Source organism: Anomaloglossus baeobatrachus, chromosome 1 (genome assembly GCF_048569485.1).
Source record: "Anomaloglossus baeobatrachus isolate aAnoBae1 chromosome 1, aAnoBae1.hap1, whole genome shotgun sequence".
NCBI lineage: Eukaryota > Metazoa > Chordata > Amphibia > Anura > Aromobatidae > Anomaloglossus > Anomaloglossus baeobatrachus.
In genome coordinates this window covers 345,524,745-345,541,149 of record NC_134353.1, presented here as the reverse complement: position 1 = coordinate 345,541,149, position 16,405 = coordinate 345,524,745, and the positions used below count along the sequence as shown (strand labels likewise).

General features: G+C 40.6%; 1 protein-coding gene across 1 annotated transcript in view; it reads left to right on the top strand.

The window, feature by feature from the left end:
* Positions 1 to 457: 457 nt before the first annotated feature.
* The window catches only part of LOC142313478 (17-beta-hydroxysteroid dehydrogenase 13-like), a 149,571-nt gene continuing 133,623 nt past the window's right edge, over positions 458 to 16,405 (top strand). The window contains exon 1 of the mRNA XM_075352397.1: positions 458 to 714. Within this exon, the coding sequence (XP_075208512.1) occupies positions 505 to 714 (210 nt within the window). The 5' untranslated portion in view covers positions 458 to 504. The remainder of the gene's footprint in view (positions 715 to 16,405) is intronic.

The window sequence follows — 16,405 nt, the reverse complement described above, 5'->3', positions numbered from 1 at the left end:
TTGGGTTTATTGAGAACATAGTTGTTAATCAATAATAAAAAAAAATCCTCTAAAATACAACTTCCGTAATAATTCTGCACACAGTGTAGTCCTGCCTCATTTACATATCAGTTCAAGCTCCAATTTCTCAGTAATGGAGGAACAATCTGGTTATGAAATGGTATTATTGGACTTGTGTTTGAAGAAGCTACATGTGCATATAAAGAGCTTGACAGTAAAGGGAATCTGTCAGCAGGAACTCACCTTTTACGCAGTTTATAAGAATAAAGACAAATGCATTTCACTTAGCATCAGTTTTTAGTTTGATTTAATGTCTGTGCCAGAGAATCTGCCCACACTCACAGATGTTTATTATTTCATCACACAGTGGACCTGACCGCTCAAACATTTTGGCACAAACATTTTGGCACCATCACAAGTTAATCCAGTAGAAGCAGTACTGTGTTATAAGTACAGATGCACTTCTGACGGGGCCATTTATGTGCTCTCACTTCACAAGGAAACATGAATGTCATACTAGAGTTCATAGCTCTTATTTTCATTGCAATTTACTCCTATATGGAAGCTCTTGTCAAGTTGTTTATACCAGCAAAAAGGAAATCTGTTACTGGGGATATTGTTTTGATCACTGGTTCAGGTCACGGAATTGGACGATTAACTGCCCTTGAATTTGCCAAGTTGCAGACTATTCTTATCTTATGGGATATCAACAAGGTAACAATATTTATTTCTTTAGTCATATATAAAACTTGTTTTGTTTATTAGCTGTAATCAATACATATGTTGTTAACTACTAACACAAATAACCAGTAATTAGCTCACCACAAATTACTTTGATATGTGACAAAGAAGTATCCACCTAGAGGACATATTTGTACATTTGAAAAAAAATCCATTGTATAATGTTTTTTATAGCCTCAAAGTTTATGTACTATAAGAGATATAGCTTCCAAACTTGTAACCTGCAATAATGACGCACTTACACTGGTGGACCTCTAGATATGTCCAACCGTAGAGGGTTTGCCAAAGCATCAAATATTGATGACCTATCCCTAGAACACGTCATCAATGTGATATTATTGTTAACTCCACACCCGGCATCCCAACCAATCAGCTGTTATGTGCTCCTGATGTAAGGATTGAACAGACCTCCTAATAGAAGCTGATTTACCATTCTTGGCAGCAGCCACTACTTACTCAACGAAGCATGCTGTATATCCTGAAAGGAACTGTCCTGCCGCCAGAGCAAATGACAGCTGATCATTTAATGACAGTTTAAATTCAAGGCAAAAGAAGTGTATTTTAATTTATAGCTCCTCTTTTTCGTAAATTAATAAGCAGAAATAGCTGCAATCTAATGCAGTCATCTCTTGCTATATCGCTGTTCACTTATTGCGGCTTCACTGTATTGTATCGTGGGTAGCGGGGGATGGCAATGGTGGTGGAACGGGGTCACAGGAGGCAGGCACAGTGGCGGAGCAGGGCGATACTGCGGGTGGAGTGGCGGGTATCCCAGATACTCACTGTGGGCGCTGGCAAAAACATCCAGAAACTCAGTGGTGCAGCCTTCAAAGACAATGATCAACGCATGTGCAGAGTGAGCTACCAGTTCAATAACGAACCGAGATCTCATCTGCACACGAGCCACCTCCAGGCGCCATTTTTCTTAAATCTGCTGCTGGGAGATTAATGGGCCAGAGGTGGCGCATGCGCAGATGGGATCTTGAGCCGATAGCTCAATCTGTGCAAGTGCTGACTCCAGGCACCATTATTTGAAGCCCGCACTGACGACATTTTCAGGATGGCCCCTGCCTCACCTTCCACGACGCAGTGCACAGTCCACAGTATTGCCCCTGCCTCCTGTCATCATTCTCCACCATGCCCCGATAAGCTAGATTCAGCTGATAAGATGCACCCCTCATTTTCCTCCCAAATTTTTGGGAGGAAAAGTGCATCTTATAATCCAAAAAATAAGGGTAAATAATAAAATAAATATAACTCTGCTACTACGCGGATTGTCTCCTATCGCGGTGGTCTCTAGAACGTCACAGGTGAGAAAGTATTGGGTAAATGGAACTTGTTTAAGCATTTTGTCCCATTGGATTGAACACATACAAATGTGCAAAGTGCCAACTTTACAGCTAGCACACTATCCTATCAGAATACTGTTGCTATTAACGTAACACTTCATTCTAATACTAAGTGCATTAGAACAGCAAACGATGTTAATATTTTATTGTCGTGGTGCACTATTGTAAGAGCATAGTGCACCCCAACTGTAATGTTGTTACTTGCTAAATCTCTATTCTACAACCCCTGGCAAAAATTATAGAATCACCTGACTCTGAGGATGTTCATTCAGTTGTTTACTTTTGTTTAAAAAAAGCAAATCACAGACATGGCCCAAAACTAAAGTCATTTCAAATGGCAACTTTCTGGCTCTAAGAAACACCAAACAAAATCATGAAATCATAATGTGCTAGCCAGTAACGGGGGGAAAATTTATGGAATTACTCAATTATGAGGAAAAAATTATGGAATCATGAAAACCAAACAAACAAAAAAACACTCCAATACATCACTAGTATTGTGTTGCACCACCTCTGGCTTTTATAACAGCTTGCAGTCTCTGAGGCATGGATTTAATGAGTGACAAACAGTACTCTTCATCAATCTGGCTCCAACTTTCTCTGCTTGCTGTTACCAGATCAGCTTTCCAGGTTGGAGCCTTGTCCTGGACCATTTTCTTCAACTTCCACCAAAGATTTTCAATTGGATTGAGATCCGGACTATTTGCAGGCCATGTCATTGACCTTATATGTCTTCTTTCAAGGAATGTTTTCACAGTTTTTTTCTCTATGGCAAGATGCATTATCATCTTTTTAAATTATTTCATCATCCCCAAACATCATTCAATTGATGGGATAAGAAAAGTGTCCAAAGTTTCAATGTAAACTTGGGCATTTATTGAAGATGTAATGACAGCCTTCTCCCCAGTGCCTTTACCTGACATGTATCCCCATATCATCAATGACTGCGGAAATTTACATGTTGTCTTCAGGCAGTCCTTTTTTTATTGTTTAGCTTTTCTGTATGTAAATCCCATTTCTTTTAGGTGGTTTCTTACAGTTCGGTAACAGACATTGACTCCAGTTTCCTCCCATTCGTTCCTCATTTGTTTTGTTGTGCATTTCCTGTTTTGAAGACATATTGCTTTAAGTTTCCTGTCTTGACGCTTTGATGTCTTCCATGGTCTACTAGTATGTTTGCCTTTAACAACCTTCCCATGTTGTTTGTATTTGGTCAAGATTTTAGACACAGCTGACTGTGAACAACCAACATCTTTTGCAACATTGCGTGATGATTTACCCTCTTTTAAGAGTTTTATAATCCTCTCCTTTGTTTCAATTGACATCTCTTGTGTTGGAGCTATTATTCAGGTCAGTGCACTTGGTGCAACAGATCTCCAAGGTGTGATCACTTTTTTTTAGATGCAGACTAACGAGCAGATCTTATTTGATGCAGGTGTTTGTTTTGGGAATGAAAATATACAGGGTGATTCCATTTTTTTTTACCTCATAATTGAGTGATTCCATAATTTTTCCTCGTTTGGTCTTGAAAAGTAACCGTTACTGGCTAGCATATTATGTTTTCATGATTGGTTTTTTTTTTAGAGTTTCTTAAAGCCAGAAAGTTGCCATTTGAAATGACTTTAGTTTTGTGCCATGTCTGTGATCTGCTTTTTTTTAAACAAAAATAAACAACTGAATAAACATCCTCAGAGCCAGGTAAGTCCATAATTTTTGCCAGGGATTGTATTAAGGGATTTCATATGTAATCCTGTATAGGTATTATAGGAATTAAAAACCCTTAGCTTGTAACCTGTTTTGTGATTGTTTGTTTTTTTTTTAAACAAAGCGTAGTGCCCTTCTGAACATGGGTCATCAAGATGCTATTCACAATATAACAAATGGTAGTTATATTTAACTAGAAGGTGGCCCGATTCTACGCATCGGGTATTCTAGAATTTACGTATTGTGTAGTTCATGTATGATTTTTGTTATAGATATAGATATAGATATAGGTATGTTTTGTGCAATGTGTGTGTTGTGCGGTAAGTGCGTATATTTATGTATGCCGCGGTGTTTGTGTGTTGGGTGTTGTGTGTGTGCAGCGTTGTCTGTGTGTGTGGGTGTCTGTGTATGGCGGTGTTTGTGGTTCCCTGTGTGTGTGTGTGTGTGTGTGTTGGGGGGAGGTGTGCACCTCCCATCGTGCTCCATCCCCCATGCTGCGCACCCCCCATCATGCCCCATCCCCTATGCTGCGCATTCCCCATCGTGCTCCATCCCCCATGCTGCGCACCCCCCATCGTGCTCCATCCCCCATGCTGCGCACTCCCCATCGTGCTCCATCCTCCATGCTGCGCACTCCCCATCGTGCTCCATCCTCCATGCTGCGCACTCCCCATCATGCTCCATCCCCCATGCTGCGCACCCCCCATCGTGCTACATCCCCCATGCTGCGCACCCTTCATCGTGCTACATCCCCCATGCTGCGCACTCCCCATCGTGCTACATCCCCCATGCTGCGCACTCCCCATCGTGCTACATCCCCCATGCTGCGCACCCCCCATCGTGCTACATACCCCATCGTGCTACATCCCCCATCGTGCTACATCCCCCATGCTGCGCACTCCCCATCGTGCTACATCCCCCATGCTGCGCACTCCCCATCGTGCTACATCCCCCATACTGCGCACTCCCCATCGTGCTACATCCCCCATGCTATAATAGTTCTCCTATTATACTCAGAGAGGAGTATAATAGGAGGACTGTAATAGGAGGAGTAGTCCTGGGGGGAGAGGAGTATAATGTCGGCTCCCTGCACATGTGTACCGGGAGCCGGTGTACACTGGTAACTATGATACACATCGGGTAACTAAGGGACCTTAGTTACCCGATGTGTATAATGGTTACCAGCGTTCATGGGCTCCGTCAAGATCCCAGCATCGCAAGGTTATGTCTGGCGCTGCTGGGATCGTGACGGAGCCGGTGTACTTTGGTAACTATGATACACATTGGGTAACCAAGGGACCTTAGTTACCCGATGTGTATAATGGTTACCAGCGTTCACGGGCTCCGTCAAGATCCCAGCATCGCAAGGTTATGTCTGGCGCTGCTGGGATCGTGACGGAGCCGGTGTACACTGGTAACTATGATACACATCGGGTAACCAAGGGACCTTAGTTACCCGATGTGTATAATGGTTACCAGCGTTCACGGGCTACGTCAAGATCCCAGCATCGCAAGGTTATGTCTGGCGCTGCTGGGATCGTGACGGAGCCGATGTAGAAGCAAGCGATATCCCAGGATGTTGTGAGTGTGTGGATGTGATGTGTGAGGTGTGTGTGAGAGTGAGTGTGATCTGATGTGTGTGTGTGTACTCACTTGGGAGTCGGAGCTCCGTGTCAGTTGGGCCAGAGCGAGCGTGCATTGCGTGAGGGGGGCGGGGCCTGCAGAGAGCCGGGGCGAGAGGCCAATCCGTGTGGGGGGGCGGGGCCATGGCAAGCCCAGCGGCCAATCAGCTATGTGTCACCGTAAGGACACAATTTTGGAGCATGACAGACAGACAGACAGACAGACAGAATAAGGCATTTATATATATAGATAGGCATTTCAGCCATAAACATATAACCCAGCAAAATTGAATGACAGCAACACGCTAGCACAGTTGCAGGGGGACAGGATTAGGGTGTTTTAGTAAATGGATCCCCACGGATCTAATGTTTAACATTTATTCAGTGCATAGATGATAAATGTTAGTGGCTAATTATTATTTGTTCATTACAACAATACACTTAGTAACATAAATGGTTAAATAGACTGTCCGACAGTAATTTTTATTAGGCATGGACTAATTAGAACTATTAATCAGTGGTATGTTCCCTTTCTAGCATTCCTGTAGATGTAGGTCACCCCACTCTGGAGGGCTGCTTCAGCTCCGGAAGTGGTAACTGCAATGTCCAGAAGTTACAGAACTGCTAAAGCCTGTGATTGCCAGAAGCGTTCCGGTGACTAAAAGAGCACAACATCAGATGTTCTCTTATGATGCTCTGTACTATGCACCTAACCGCTGCTACAATGACAGGCAGAGACCACTTTTGGAGCTGAAGAAGACATCCAGAGTGGCCTGCACTAGATCCACAAGGGTGGTGGAAGGGGAGGAGGACTCATTTTATTATTTTTAATTAATCCGTGCCTAAAATAAATCTTTTTTACTGTCGGCCAAAAACTTTATTATTTATAGAATCTTTTTAACAGAATATTTTTGGCACACAGAATAAATTCCATATTTAGGAATCTTCACACAGAATAGAATGCTTTGCTAGAACTGTGTTGTTTTCCAACCATATCTGATCCATTATTGGTTTTTTACTGTACGATGTATGTTTGGTCCTGAAAAGGTATCATATATTAGTAATTGTTAAAGAGTCATATTTGAGATATTTTTCTGCAATCAATTTTGTGGTTAAAAGAAAGAAAAGAAAAATGTAATCCAAAACAAGAAGTGAAACAAAGAAAAATATAATGGAAAAATTGGCATCTCTTCTGTGTAGGTTCCCGTTCTGGTTTTGGTTTACAAATACAAACAAGTCTACTTACCGAATTTTACAGAGTAGCCCTGTTTTCAGCCTGCCTCACCCAGTCTAGCTGTGTGATATACAGTGGGGAAAATAAGTATATGATACTGTCATGTCAACTATGGGGATAGCAGGAAACTATGGCTCCTAAGCTGACCCTTAGGCTAGGGGGCCCTATGCTATTCCTAGTCTCAGGGATACCGCTACACATTGAGTGCTAGTAAAGAGTGACATTTAAGAAAACGTCTGGAACACCATTCTAAGTCTGAACTGGGTGCAAAAATCCTAAAAAAACTTCACTATATAGCGAGAAGGGCTGCACACCAGTGACAGTGCAAGGGGAATAAATGTAAAGCAAAAACTGCTGTATGAATACTGACATGAAAAATACAATAGCTATATGTGAGAATGAAAATATGACAATGGAATCTGCATAACTGCCAATGAACTTAAGAATAAAGAGAAATTTAGCTACTGAATTGATCAATACAACAGAGCCCCAACACCTCGTCACAGTATTCTCTTACATTGGGGTCCCTAGCTAATGAGTGTCCTCTCTTGCAGTTAAAAAACTTACCGTGTGTGGGAAGCTGAGACCCAGGCTATATATGTATAATGTGGACTGGCAATAGGTGTGGGTGGGGTCAGGTTCATAAACGAAAGACTACAAACCATTTAAGAAATAATGTCTGGAACATAATTCTAAGTCTGAACTGGGTGCAAAAACCCTAAATAAATTCACTATATAGACTTCACTTTTTAGGGTTTTTGCACCCAGTTCAGACTTAGAATTATGTTCCAGACATTATTTCTTAAATGGTTTGTAGTCTTTCGTGTGTGAACCCGGCCCCACTCACATCTATCGCCAGTCCACATTATACATATCTAGCCTGGGTCGCAGATTCCCACACACGGTAAGTTTTTTAACTACAAGAGAGGACATACATTAGCTAGGGACCCCATTACGCAGTGTTTCTGCAGCGATTTGAAGCGCACATGTGCTGTCAAATCGCTGCAGAAATTTCAGCATCTACGTGCGCACACTGCCTTAGTGTAAATTTCCAGGTTGGCATCACATTCATTCTGCATGTTAATCATGAACTAAGCAATACAACCTGTTTTAGTGAGACTATCAAGTTATACTTTTGGCAAGTTCAGGTAATATTGCTTAGGCTATATTCACACTAGTTTTTTGATATTCCTTTTGTCTATTTCTAAAAAAAATGTATGTATAAAATGAATCTGTTGCATGACTAATGTAAATAGAAGCTGATGGACAAATTTGAAGAGCCCTTCTGGGTTCCATTATATGTTCTTTTTTCAATGGAAGACAACAAGCAGCATACAGAAATTTTGATTTTGTTCTAAAAAATTTGGTATAACAAAAAAATTATCCAGCTGGGTATCCAAAGAGGTGACATTAAAACGTAACTTTTATTCCATATTGATAAAATTGACAGGCAGAATGTACACTAACTATATATAGGAGAGAGAGAAAGGGAGAGAAAGAGAGAGGGAGAGTGACAGAGAGAGGGAGAGAGAGAGGAAGAAAGAGAGGGAGAGAGAGAGTGAGAGAGAGAGAGGGGGGAGAGAGAAAGAGGGAAGAGAGAGAGGGAGAGAGAGAGAGGGGGGGAGAGAGAGAGAAAGAGAGAGAGAGGGAGAGAGAGAAGAGAGAGAGAGAAGGAGAGAAAGAGGGGGAGATTGAGAGAGGGAAGAGAGAGAAGGAAGAGAGAGAGACAGAGGGAAGAGAGGGAGAGAGAGGGGGCGAGGGAGGCAGAGAAGAGAGAGACAGAGGGAGAGAGAGAGGGGAGAGAGAGAGAGGGGAGAGAGAGAGAGGGAAGAGAGAGAGGGAAGAGAGGGAGAGAGAGAGAGGGAGAAAGAGAGAGGGGGAGAGGGAAGTGAGAGGAAAGAGAGAGAGAGAGAGGGAGAGACTTTTTCCTGACCAGTAGTGAATTCACAACACTTCTGGGCATGCTCGGTTACAAAAAACAGAATCCGTCGACGGATCCATCATTTGACGGATGACGACGGATCCTGCATAATCTGTCGCTAATACAAGTCAATGAGAAAATTGTAACTGAAGGCAAAAAACGGATGTGTGAAAGGGGCCTAAGCAGACTACGCGTTTTAGTGAGGTGTCACCTTCTTCAAGGTTCTAAAAAATTGCTATATTACAGTACACCTAAGTGAATGCTAATGAAATACAGAGAAAATAATATAAATAAAATTATTATTATTGAGTTCAGCCTTTTCGGCCTGCTTCACTCTGATTAGGTTGTTGACAGTACTATCCCACTTGCCGTCATGGCGCATGTCATGAATGCACGATATGTATCATCAGAAGCCTAGATATCTCCCCAAGGAAAACATGCTGTGATATGCAATGGCACTGCGGGCAGTGACCTCAGAGGCTCATTCAGTTGCAGAAGCCACAGCACATAGAGAAGCAGACCAAAGAGGATGTGCATCATAAGGGAAATTGAAAAGAAAAGTTGTGGAGAACCCAGGTGGTGGAACACGTAAGTGTCATGGGTGTGTCACAGGTGATAGTCCTGTGGTGTTCAGCAACAGAAGGTCACAGCGTTTGGCTGTGCATAATGCTCCCAAACTTTCTATTGTTCCTGCTGTCAGCATTCAGTGTACTAGGTATCTCCTCTGCTGGGTTTTTATCCTTTTTCCTTTAAGATGCAGCAGAGCTCCTCTTCCCTTCAGTTGCATCATCTGTATTTCCCCTTGGGTTTCAATACTCTCATTTTCCCCGGACTTGTGTTGGTGATATTTAGTTCATTGAAGCTCTGCTTGCAAGCAAGCGGCTTGCACTCAACTTTGGTATTATGGCTGAAACTTTGCTGAACTTCTACCTGAGTCATCTGTGGATAAGTAGTTCATGCACATTTCTCCTATGTGTCCTCCTTGTGTCTTTTTTAGTGTTTAGTGGGGTTGACGAAGAGCTCATCCCACCCGTTTCCTATTTAGGGCCCAGCATTAAGGATACCTAGGGTTAGGTATCCTGCTCAGCACATAGGTACAGATTGTATATTGTTTGGTGAGGGACCCCAGGGACCAGTAGTAAGTTTAGTCAGGGGTCACCATCTCCTCCTTCCCTAGACACAGGGTTTCCCTTCCCTTCTCTTTCGCCATTCGTTTGGTACTTCATCATACCTAGTGTGACAGTAAGTGCTGAGATTCCTTTTTTAGCTATTTTGCTGGCCCTCTAAGGTTCAATAAAATGGTTGGCCATTTTGAAGGTGAAAATAATTCAATAAATATGTATCCCCGTCTCAGCCTTGACAGATATACGAATATCTACTTCTAGCTCCTGGCCATCTGAGGTGGGGTTATGAAAACAGCAGAGTGGGGTTGCACAATGTTAGTTAATGAAACTATTATGGAAATTAAGGGAGGTTACAAAAACAGCTTAGCAAAGTCAGCTATAAGGTATACATTTAGTATTTGCAGCAATTTTTTTTCTGCTGTTGGCAGGCAAAACACTACGTAAATACTCACATTTTTACTTGTGTTTTTTATACGATTTTAATTGTGTTTTTTTTCCTCATTGAGTAGGAATAAGTGAATATCATTGCAAAACCTCTGAAAGAATTGACATGCTGCAAATGTAAAGACTTATGTAAAGACTCATTCACTTTGCTGGTACTATAAAATGCTGGATTTTTTCCAAGGCAAAAAGGCACACAAAAAATATGACAAAAACACATTAGAACAAGCCCGGAGTAACCCACACATCGGCTATTTTCTATAGGAGTTTCACAAACTGCCGCTCTCTTCTGTTCTCGAATCCCCTCCACTCTCGTGGCCAGGACTTTCTATTGAATTAATTTTCTTGAAGCAGTCATTCAAATAAAATGGTTGTCTTTGTGGATTTCCTGTAATACTGGATAATAATGCAAAAGCATGGGGAAGCTCTATTTACAATGTTCAAAGGTGCATGAGTGGAACAGATGTCTTTCTTTGTTGATGTCTAATAATGCGGACTAATAATACACAGGAATTGAAAAACTATTTCTATTGTTCAAGAATACGTGAATATATACCATAACAGTAAAATTTCTGGTCATGGTGGCACATTTGGCACAATGGTATGATAATCTTGTTGCCTGATAGACTTGGCACAATTTGCTAGATGTTTTATGCCACTTCAAAGTTGAATATTAACATACACTCATTAGCCTCATTCAGATTCCTGTGAGTCAAGTACGTGTTCTGTTTTTGTTTTTCATGAATACAACACGTTCCCATTATAGTCTAAGGCAGAGATGGGTTCAGTTCAGTGGAGGCAAAAAATATGAGTAGGGACTTAATGTCAACTACGATGACATTCCCTGAGCGTGAGTATAGGAGAACCTCAGCAGATGACCGTGCTGTTTCTGTAAACTAATCTATATACAAAGACCATCACTGATGTAGCCAACGTTCAGTGACCATACAGTGGTAGATACCAGTCTTGAAGAACATTTGAGATTATAGTACAGTTATCTATTGTGACTTACAGCTGACGTTCTTTCTGATAGAGTCGTTCAGTTTTTCAGTCTTTTCCATTTGGCATAGACTACCACGACAACTATGTCTAGCCATAAATCGTCTAAAGAGTTTACAACAAAGACACGCTTCACTTCTCACATTGTCAGCACTATCCCCATCTATTCCCAACCTGCACATATTCCTCCTCCTACTGATACGCCAATGCTGAGCCTGTTGCTGCCGTATTTGTCCCCGATACTGACCTGCAGCGAGGCATTGTAACAGTGTTCCTCTTAATGCCCTTTACAAAGATAAATACCTCCTTTATGCCCTCTAGATGGTAAAATAGCCCCTTAGAAGATAATAATTCACTATGCAAGTACCCTAGAAAATAGTGCCCTAATAAAGCTCCGTTTGACCTTTTGACGTCACAATACCAAGTACCCCTATAACAGTCATGCTTTTTTTGTGCCCACTTAACATTTAATAATGTTTAGAAATAAGCAAATACATTTGAGTAGAGTTGAATTCTACTTGAATTTTCCTACAATACGCATTCTCCAAAATGTTGAGTTTTATGTCATTTGCTTCTATGTGGATTCAGCATTTCTCTGAACCATTATGGGTGATCCAAAGGTTAAAAAAAATCATCATACTCACTTCACTGCTAACATCTCCAGTCTCTACACTACTCACTGCCACCCATTTGGTCCTCTCTGCATCTTCAGATTCCCTGACGCTTGCGATAGAATTTTCATGCTTGCCACACTGTGTCGGGACTTATGGGTGTCATGATGCCTGAGAGGGCATGAGTGAGATCACGGCATACGAAGATTGCTTCTCAAGCAGCATCCTATTTCTTGACTCAAAAATGTTTTTAGGTTCTTTAAGTGCAAAGAAATTTTGTCACCTGTTTTGTTTAGCTTCATATATACTTCAGAAACAATCCCATTAAAGAAAATTGAACGGATTTTTAGCTGCATAAACTATACAAATATTTGTCGGTACTGATCTTCTGCAGTGTAGGCCAAAGCAGAATCCCATCAAAAGCCTTCTAAAGTCATGTCATCAAGTGGTATTGATTCATCAATGATATTGTGTTTTCTTGGACGATTCATTATGATCATTGAAGATATATACAGTGTGTCCACCCATATCCTGTTCACCGCCATTAACTTGAGAACGACGGCAGCTATAGGCATAGAAGTGGTGTCTAGGTATAGTAAAGTAGCCATGCGCTACGCAATCAAACCACCTATTGCACCACCTGGTGGAAAACAACAGAGTTAGCATTTTTGTCTTGAAAACGGAACGAGATAGAGAAAAAAAGTGAATTAAAAAATTGTAGGGCATCATCAATTCAATACGAATCGACACCTTGCATACAGAAATACTATGATATGAAACCCATGACCCTCAAAACATTGAATGCTGGTCACGCATATGGCGCTCATTTAACTTTGATGTTCAAAGTGGCCACCGTCAGCTGCAATGCACATCTGGACTCTGGACGAATACTGTATCTTGCTGCACGTTGTGCAATATGGTAGATGACACGTTTTCACAAGCATCTATGATACGTCGTCGTAGGTCCTGCAATGTTGGTGGAGGGGTCGCATATACCTGCTGTTTGATGTGACCTCACAGAAAGAAGTCCCATGGGGTCAGGTCAGGTGAGCTTGGAGCCACTCCACGCAGCCAACATACCCAATTACTTGTACGAAGGTTGCCATGAGGTATCGCTTCACGTCCGCAGCCTTGTGAGTTTTACACGTTCTAATCATAGCATTTCTGTATACAAGGTGTCGCTTCGTATTAAATTGATTATGCCCTACAACTTTGTAATTCACTTGTTTTCTCTATCTCGTTCCGTTTTCGAGATAAAAATGCTAACTCCGTTGTTTTCTACCAGGTGGCGCAATAGGTGGTTTTCATTGCGCAGCGCATGGCTACTTTACTATACCTAGACACCACCTCTATGCCTATAGCTGCCGCTGTTCTCAAGTTAATGGCGGTGGACAGGATATGGGTGGACACACTGTACACATGAAATGCATAATTAACCCAACATACCTCTGCAACTTCAATCAAATTTCTTGATCTGGAGAGCAAGAAGGATGAGTGTGAACAAAACTATTTTTGAAAGGCAACTGTTAAAACAGACCTTTACTATTTGTGAGCTTTTACTCACAGTATATTTTAACTATAATCTATTAGAAAGAATAACTCCGGCACACTTAGGTGATGCAAATAAAAAAAAAAAAGGCCACTTTGATATTGGAATTCAACATATATAAAAACAATCATAATTGACATTTAGGCTTATATTTAGCCTTTCTCTAGGTTTTTTTTTTGTTTATCTGGGCTTGAGAATATATATGCAGGTGTCTATGACAAGTGCAACGACAGAGCCAGAGTGATGCCGCACCAATGATGCACTGATAAAGAACAAATGGATGAATTCCAAAATCAATGATAAAAAATTGTTTAAAAGAACTGAAGTCCTCAGTGGTTGATACCTTTTAATGGCTAACTGAAAAGATGGTAATAATAGCAAGCTTTCGAGACTACTTAATGATGATAGTTACATCAAAGATGTAACTATGTACTTTATGGAAGGGATCAAGAATTATGGAATTCTGTTCCAGTCGGGTGCCAGGGAAGTGGAAGCTAGCCGCTGTAGTATTGGGGGTGTCTGTTGGATGCCTTTCTATTACTAACCCCATGGGCTTGATACCGGCAGTCAATTCACAGCTGACATCAACCCCAAAAGTATTACTCCAATTGTCTTATTTGTAGTGACTTTGTACATTGCTCTTTGAAGATGGACTTTATAATTGGTTATTCATCAAAACCTTATTAATACTGTCTTATTTTATTTTAGGGTGTATTTGGAGCAGATTATTAGATGTATTTGTTTTGGTGATATTGCATTGCTAGTAGGTATTACAGCATTTGATATCGATTAGAATTAAATTGATTTTCATATTTTAGGGTGACCTTTAACCACATTTGGAGTTTGAACTGTGGGTGCATACCCTGATAGTATATTAATGCTTTTCTGTTGTTAAAACCTCTGAATGTAATATCACCATAGAAGAAAAAACAAAAAGCCAGCACTAAATGTGCACTTCAGCACTAAACATTCCAAACTGTACTTATTATAAAAATTTTGAGATTTTTGGCAAAAAATTGCAATTTCTTGAGCTGCCTCGCCACGTCACGGCAAATCTCATTTGAGGCAGTCCTACACTAAAATATTTTTATAAAATGTGCCATACGGCCTCACATATGAATAGTCGAACTGCTCTTAGCAGCACTCACCTGGTCTATTTCAATCCCGTACCCATGACTGAGTCATGGCTGTGGGCGGGACAGGTCCAAGCAAATGCTGCATGAAGTAAATAGCCTGTGGACAAGGCCTGATGACTTAATGTGAACAGTCACCAACCGCCAAAATCTAGACAGATGGAATACATCCCAAATTGGGGTGCATAGCAAGGTGGAGGTCAACCACCGACCAATTCAATGAAGAAAAAACAAAAAGCCAGCACTAAATGTGCACTTCAGCACTAAACATTCCAAACTGTACTTATTATAAAAATTTTGAGATTTTTGGCAAAAAATTGCAATTTCATGAGCTGCCTCGCCACGTCACGGCAAATCTCATTTGAGGCAGTCCTACACTAAAATATTTTTATAAAATGTGACATACGGCCTCACATATGAATAGTAGGCCACTTTGATATTGGAATTCAACATATATAAAAACAATCATAATTGACATTTAGGCTTATATTTAGCCTTTCTCTAGGTTTTTTTTTTTGTTTATCTGGGCTTGAGAATATATATGCAGGTGTCTATGACAAGTGCAACGACAGAGCCAGAGTGATGCCGCACCAATGATGCACTGATAAAGAACAAATGGATGAATTCCAAAATCAATGATAAAAAATTGTTTAAAAGAACTGAAGTACTCAGTGGTTGATACCTTTTAATGGCTAACTGAAAAGATGGTAATAATAGCAAGCTTTCGAGACTACTTAATGATGATAGTTACATCAAAGATGTAACTATGTACTTTATGGAAGGGATCAAGAATTATGGAATTCTGTTCCAGTCGGGTGCCAGGGAAGTGGAAGCTAGCCGCTGTAGTATTGGGGGTGTCTGTTGGATGCCTTTCTATTACTAACCCCATGGGCTTGATACCGGCAGTCAATTCACAGCTGACATCAACCCCAAAAGTATTACTCCAATTGTCATATTTGTAGTGACTTTGTACATTGCTCTTTGAAGATGGACTTTATAATTGGTTATTCATCAAAACCTTATTAATACTGTCTTATTTTGTTTTAGGGTGTATTTGGAGCAGATTATTAGATGTATTTGTTTTGGTGATATTGCATTGCTAGTAGGTATTACAGCATTTGATATCGATTAGAATTAAATTGATTTTCATATTTTAGGGTGACCTTTAACCACATTTGGAGTTTGAACTGTGGGTGCATACCCTGATAGTATATTAATGCTTTTCTGTTGTCAAAACCTCTGAATGTAATATCACCATGGCTAAATTTCCTTTTTCTTTTCTCGTTTTCTTCCAAGAGCCATAACTTTTTTTATTTCACCATTGACAAACTGAAAAACTGTTAAGCATGATATTAAATACTAAGAAATCATGTGGCTCACCAAATTGATGTCCATATTGTTGAACATAACCCTAAACAACAAAGAACATTTTTTTTTAAAATAGATCAGATGAACAGATGATCCGAACAAATCCAAATTTTTGATAGACTAATGTATAAACAAAGAAAAGTCGCCTCTTCCAGTGCCAATTTTCTCTCCTTTACTTTTATAATTCTGCAAACCATTTTTTCTGTGTAATTTTTAATTTCTCTTTTAATACTATGCAAGACTAAATTGGACAGTCAGTCCTCATACATGCATGCTCTTTGATGTGACTTAATAAGCTCCATACGGCTGATACTTTTCACCGCTTGAACTCATCTAAGACTACATCTAGCTCTGAGGACACATCACATGAGTAGAAACGGTTAAGTTCAATCACTCGTTTGGTTACATCAGGGTCTTGAAAGTGTTTGCTATTGAGTGGACTGAACAATTTAGCCACGTCTTTAAAATCAGAAAAACAGTGCTCAAAATATACCAGAAATAAAAAAGCACAGATTCTCATGCACCATCTCCAAGCTTCCGTGGTATTGCCTCTTACCAAGCCAGACAACCAGACAAAATCTTCAAAAGATAACAAATCTGTATTGAGTC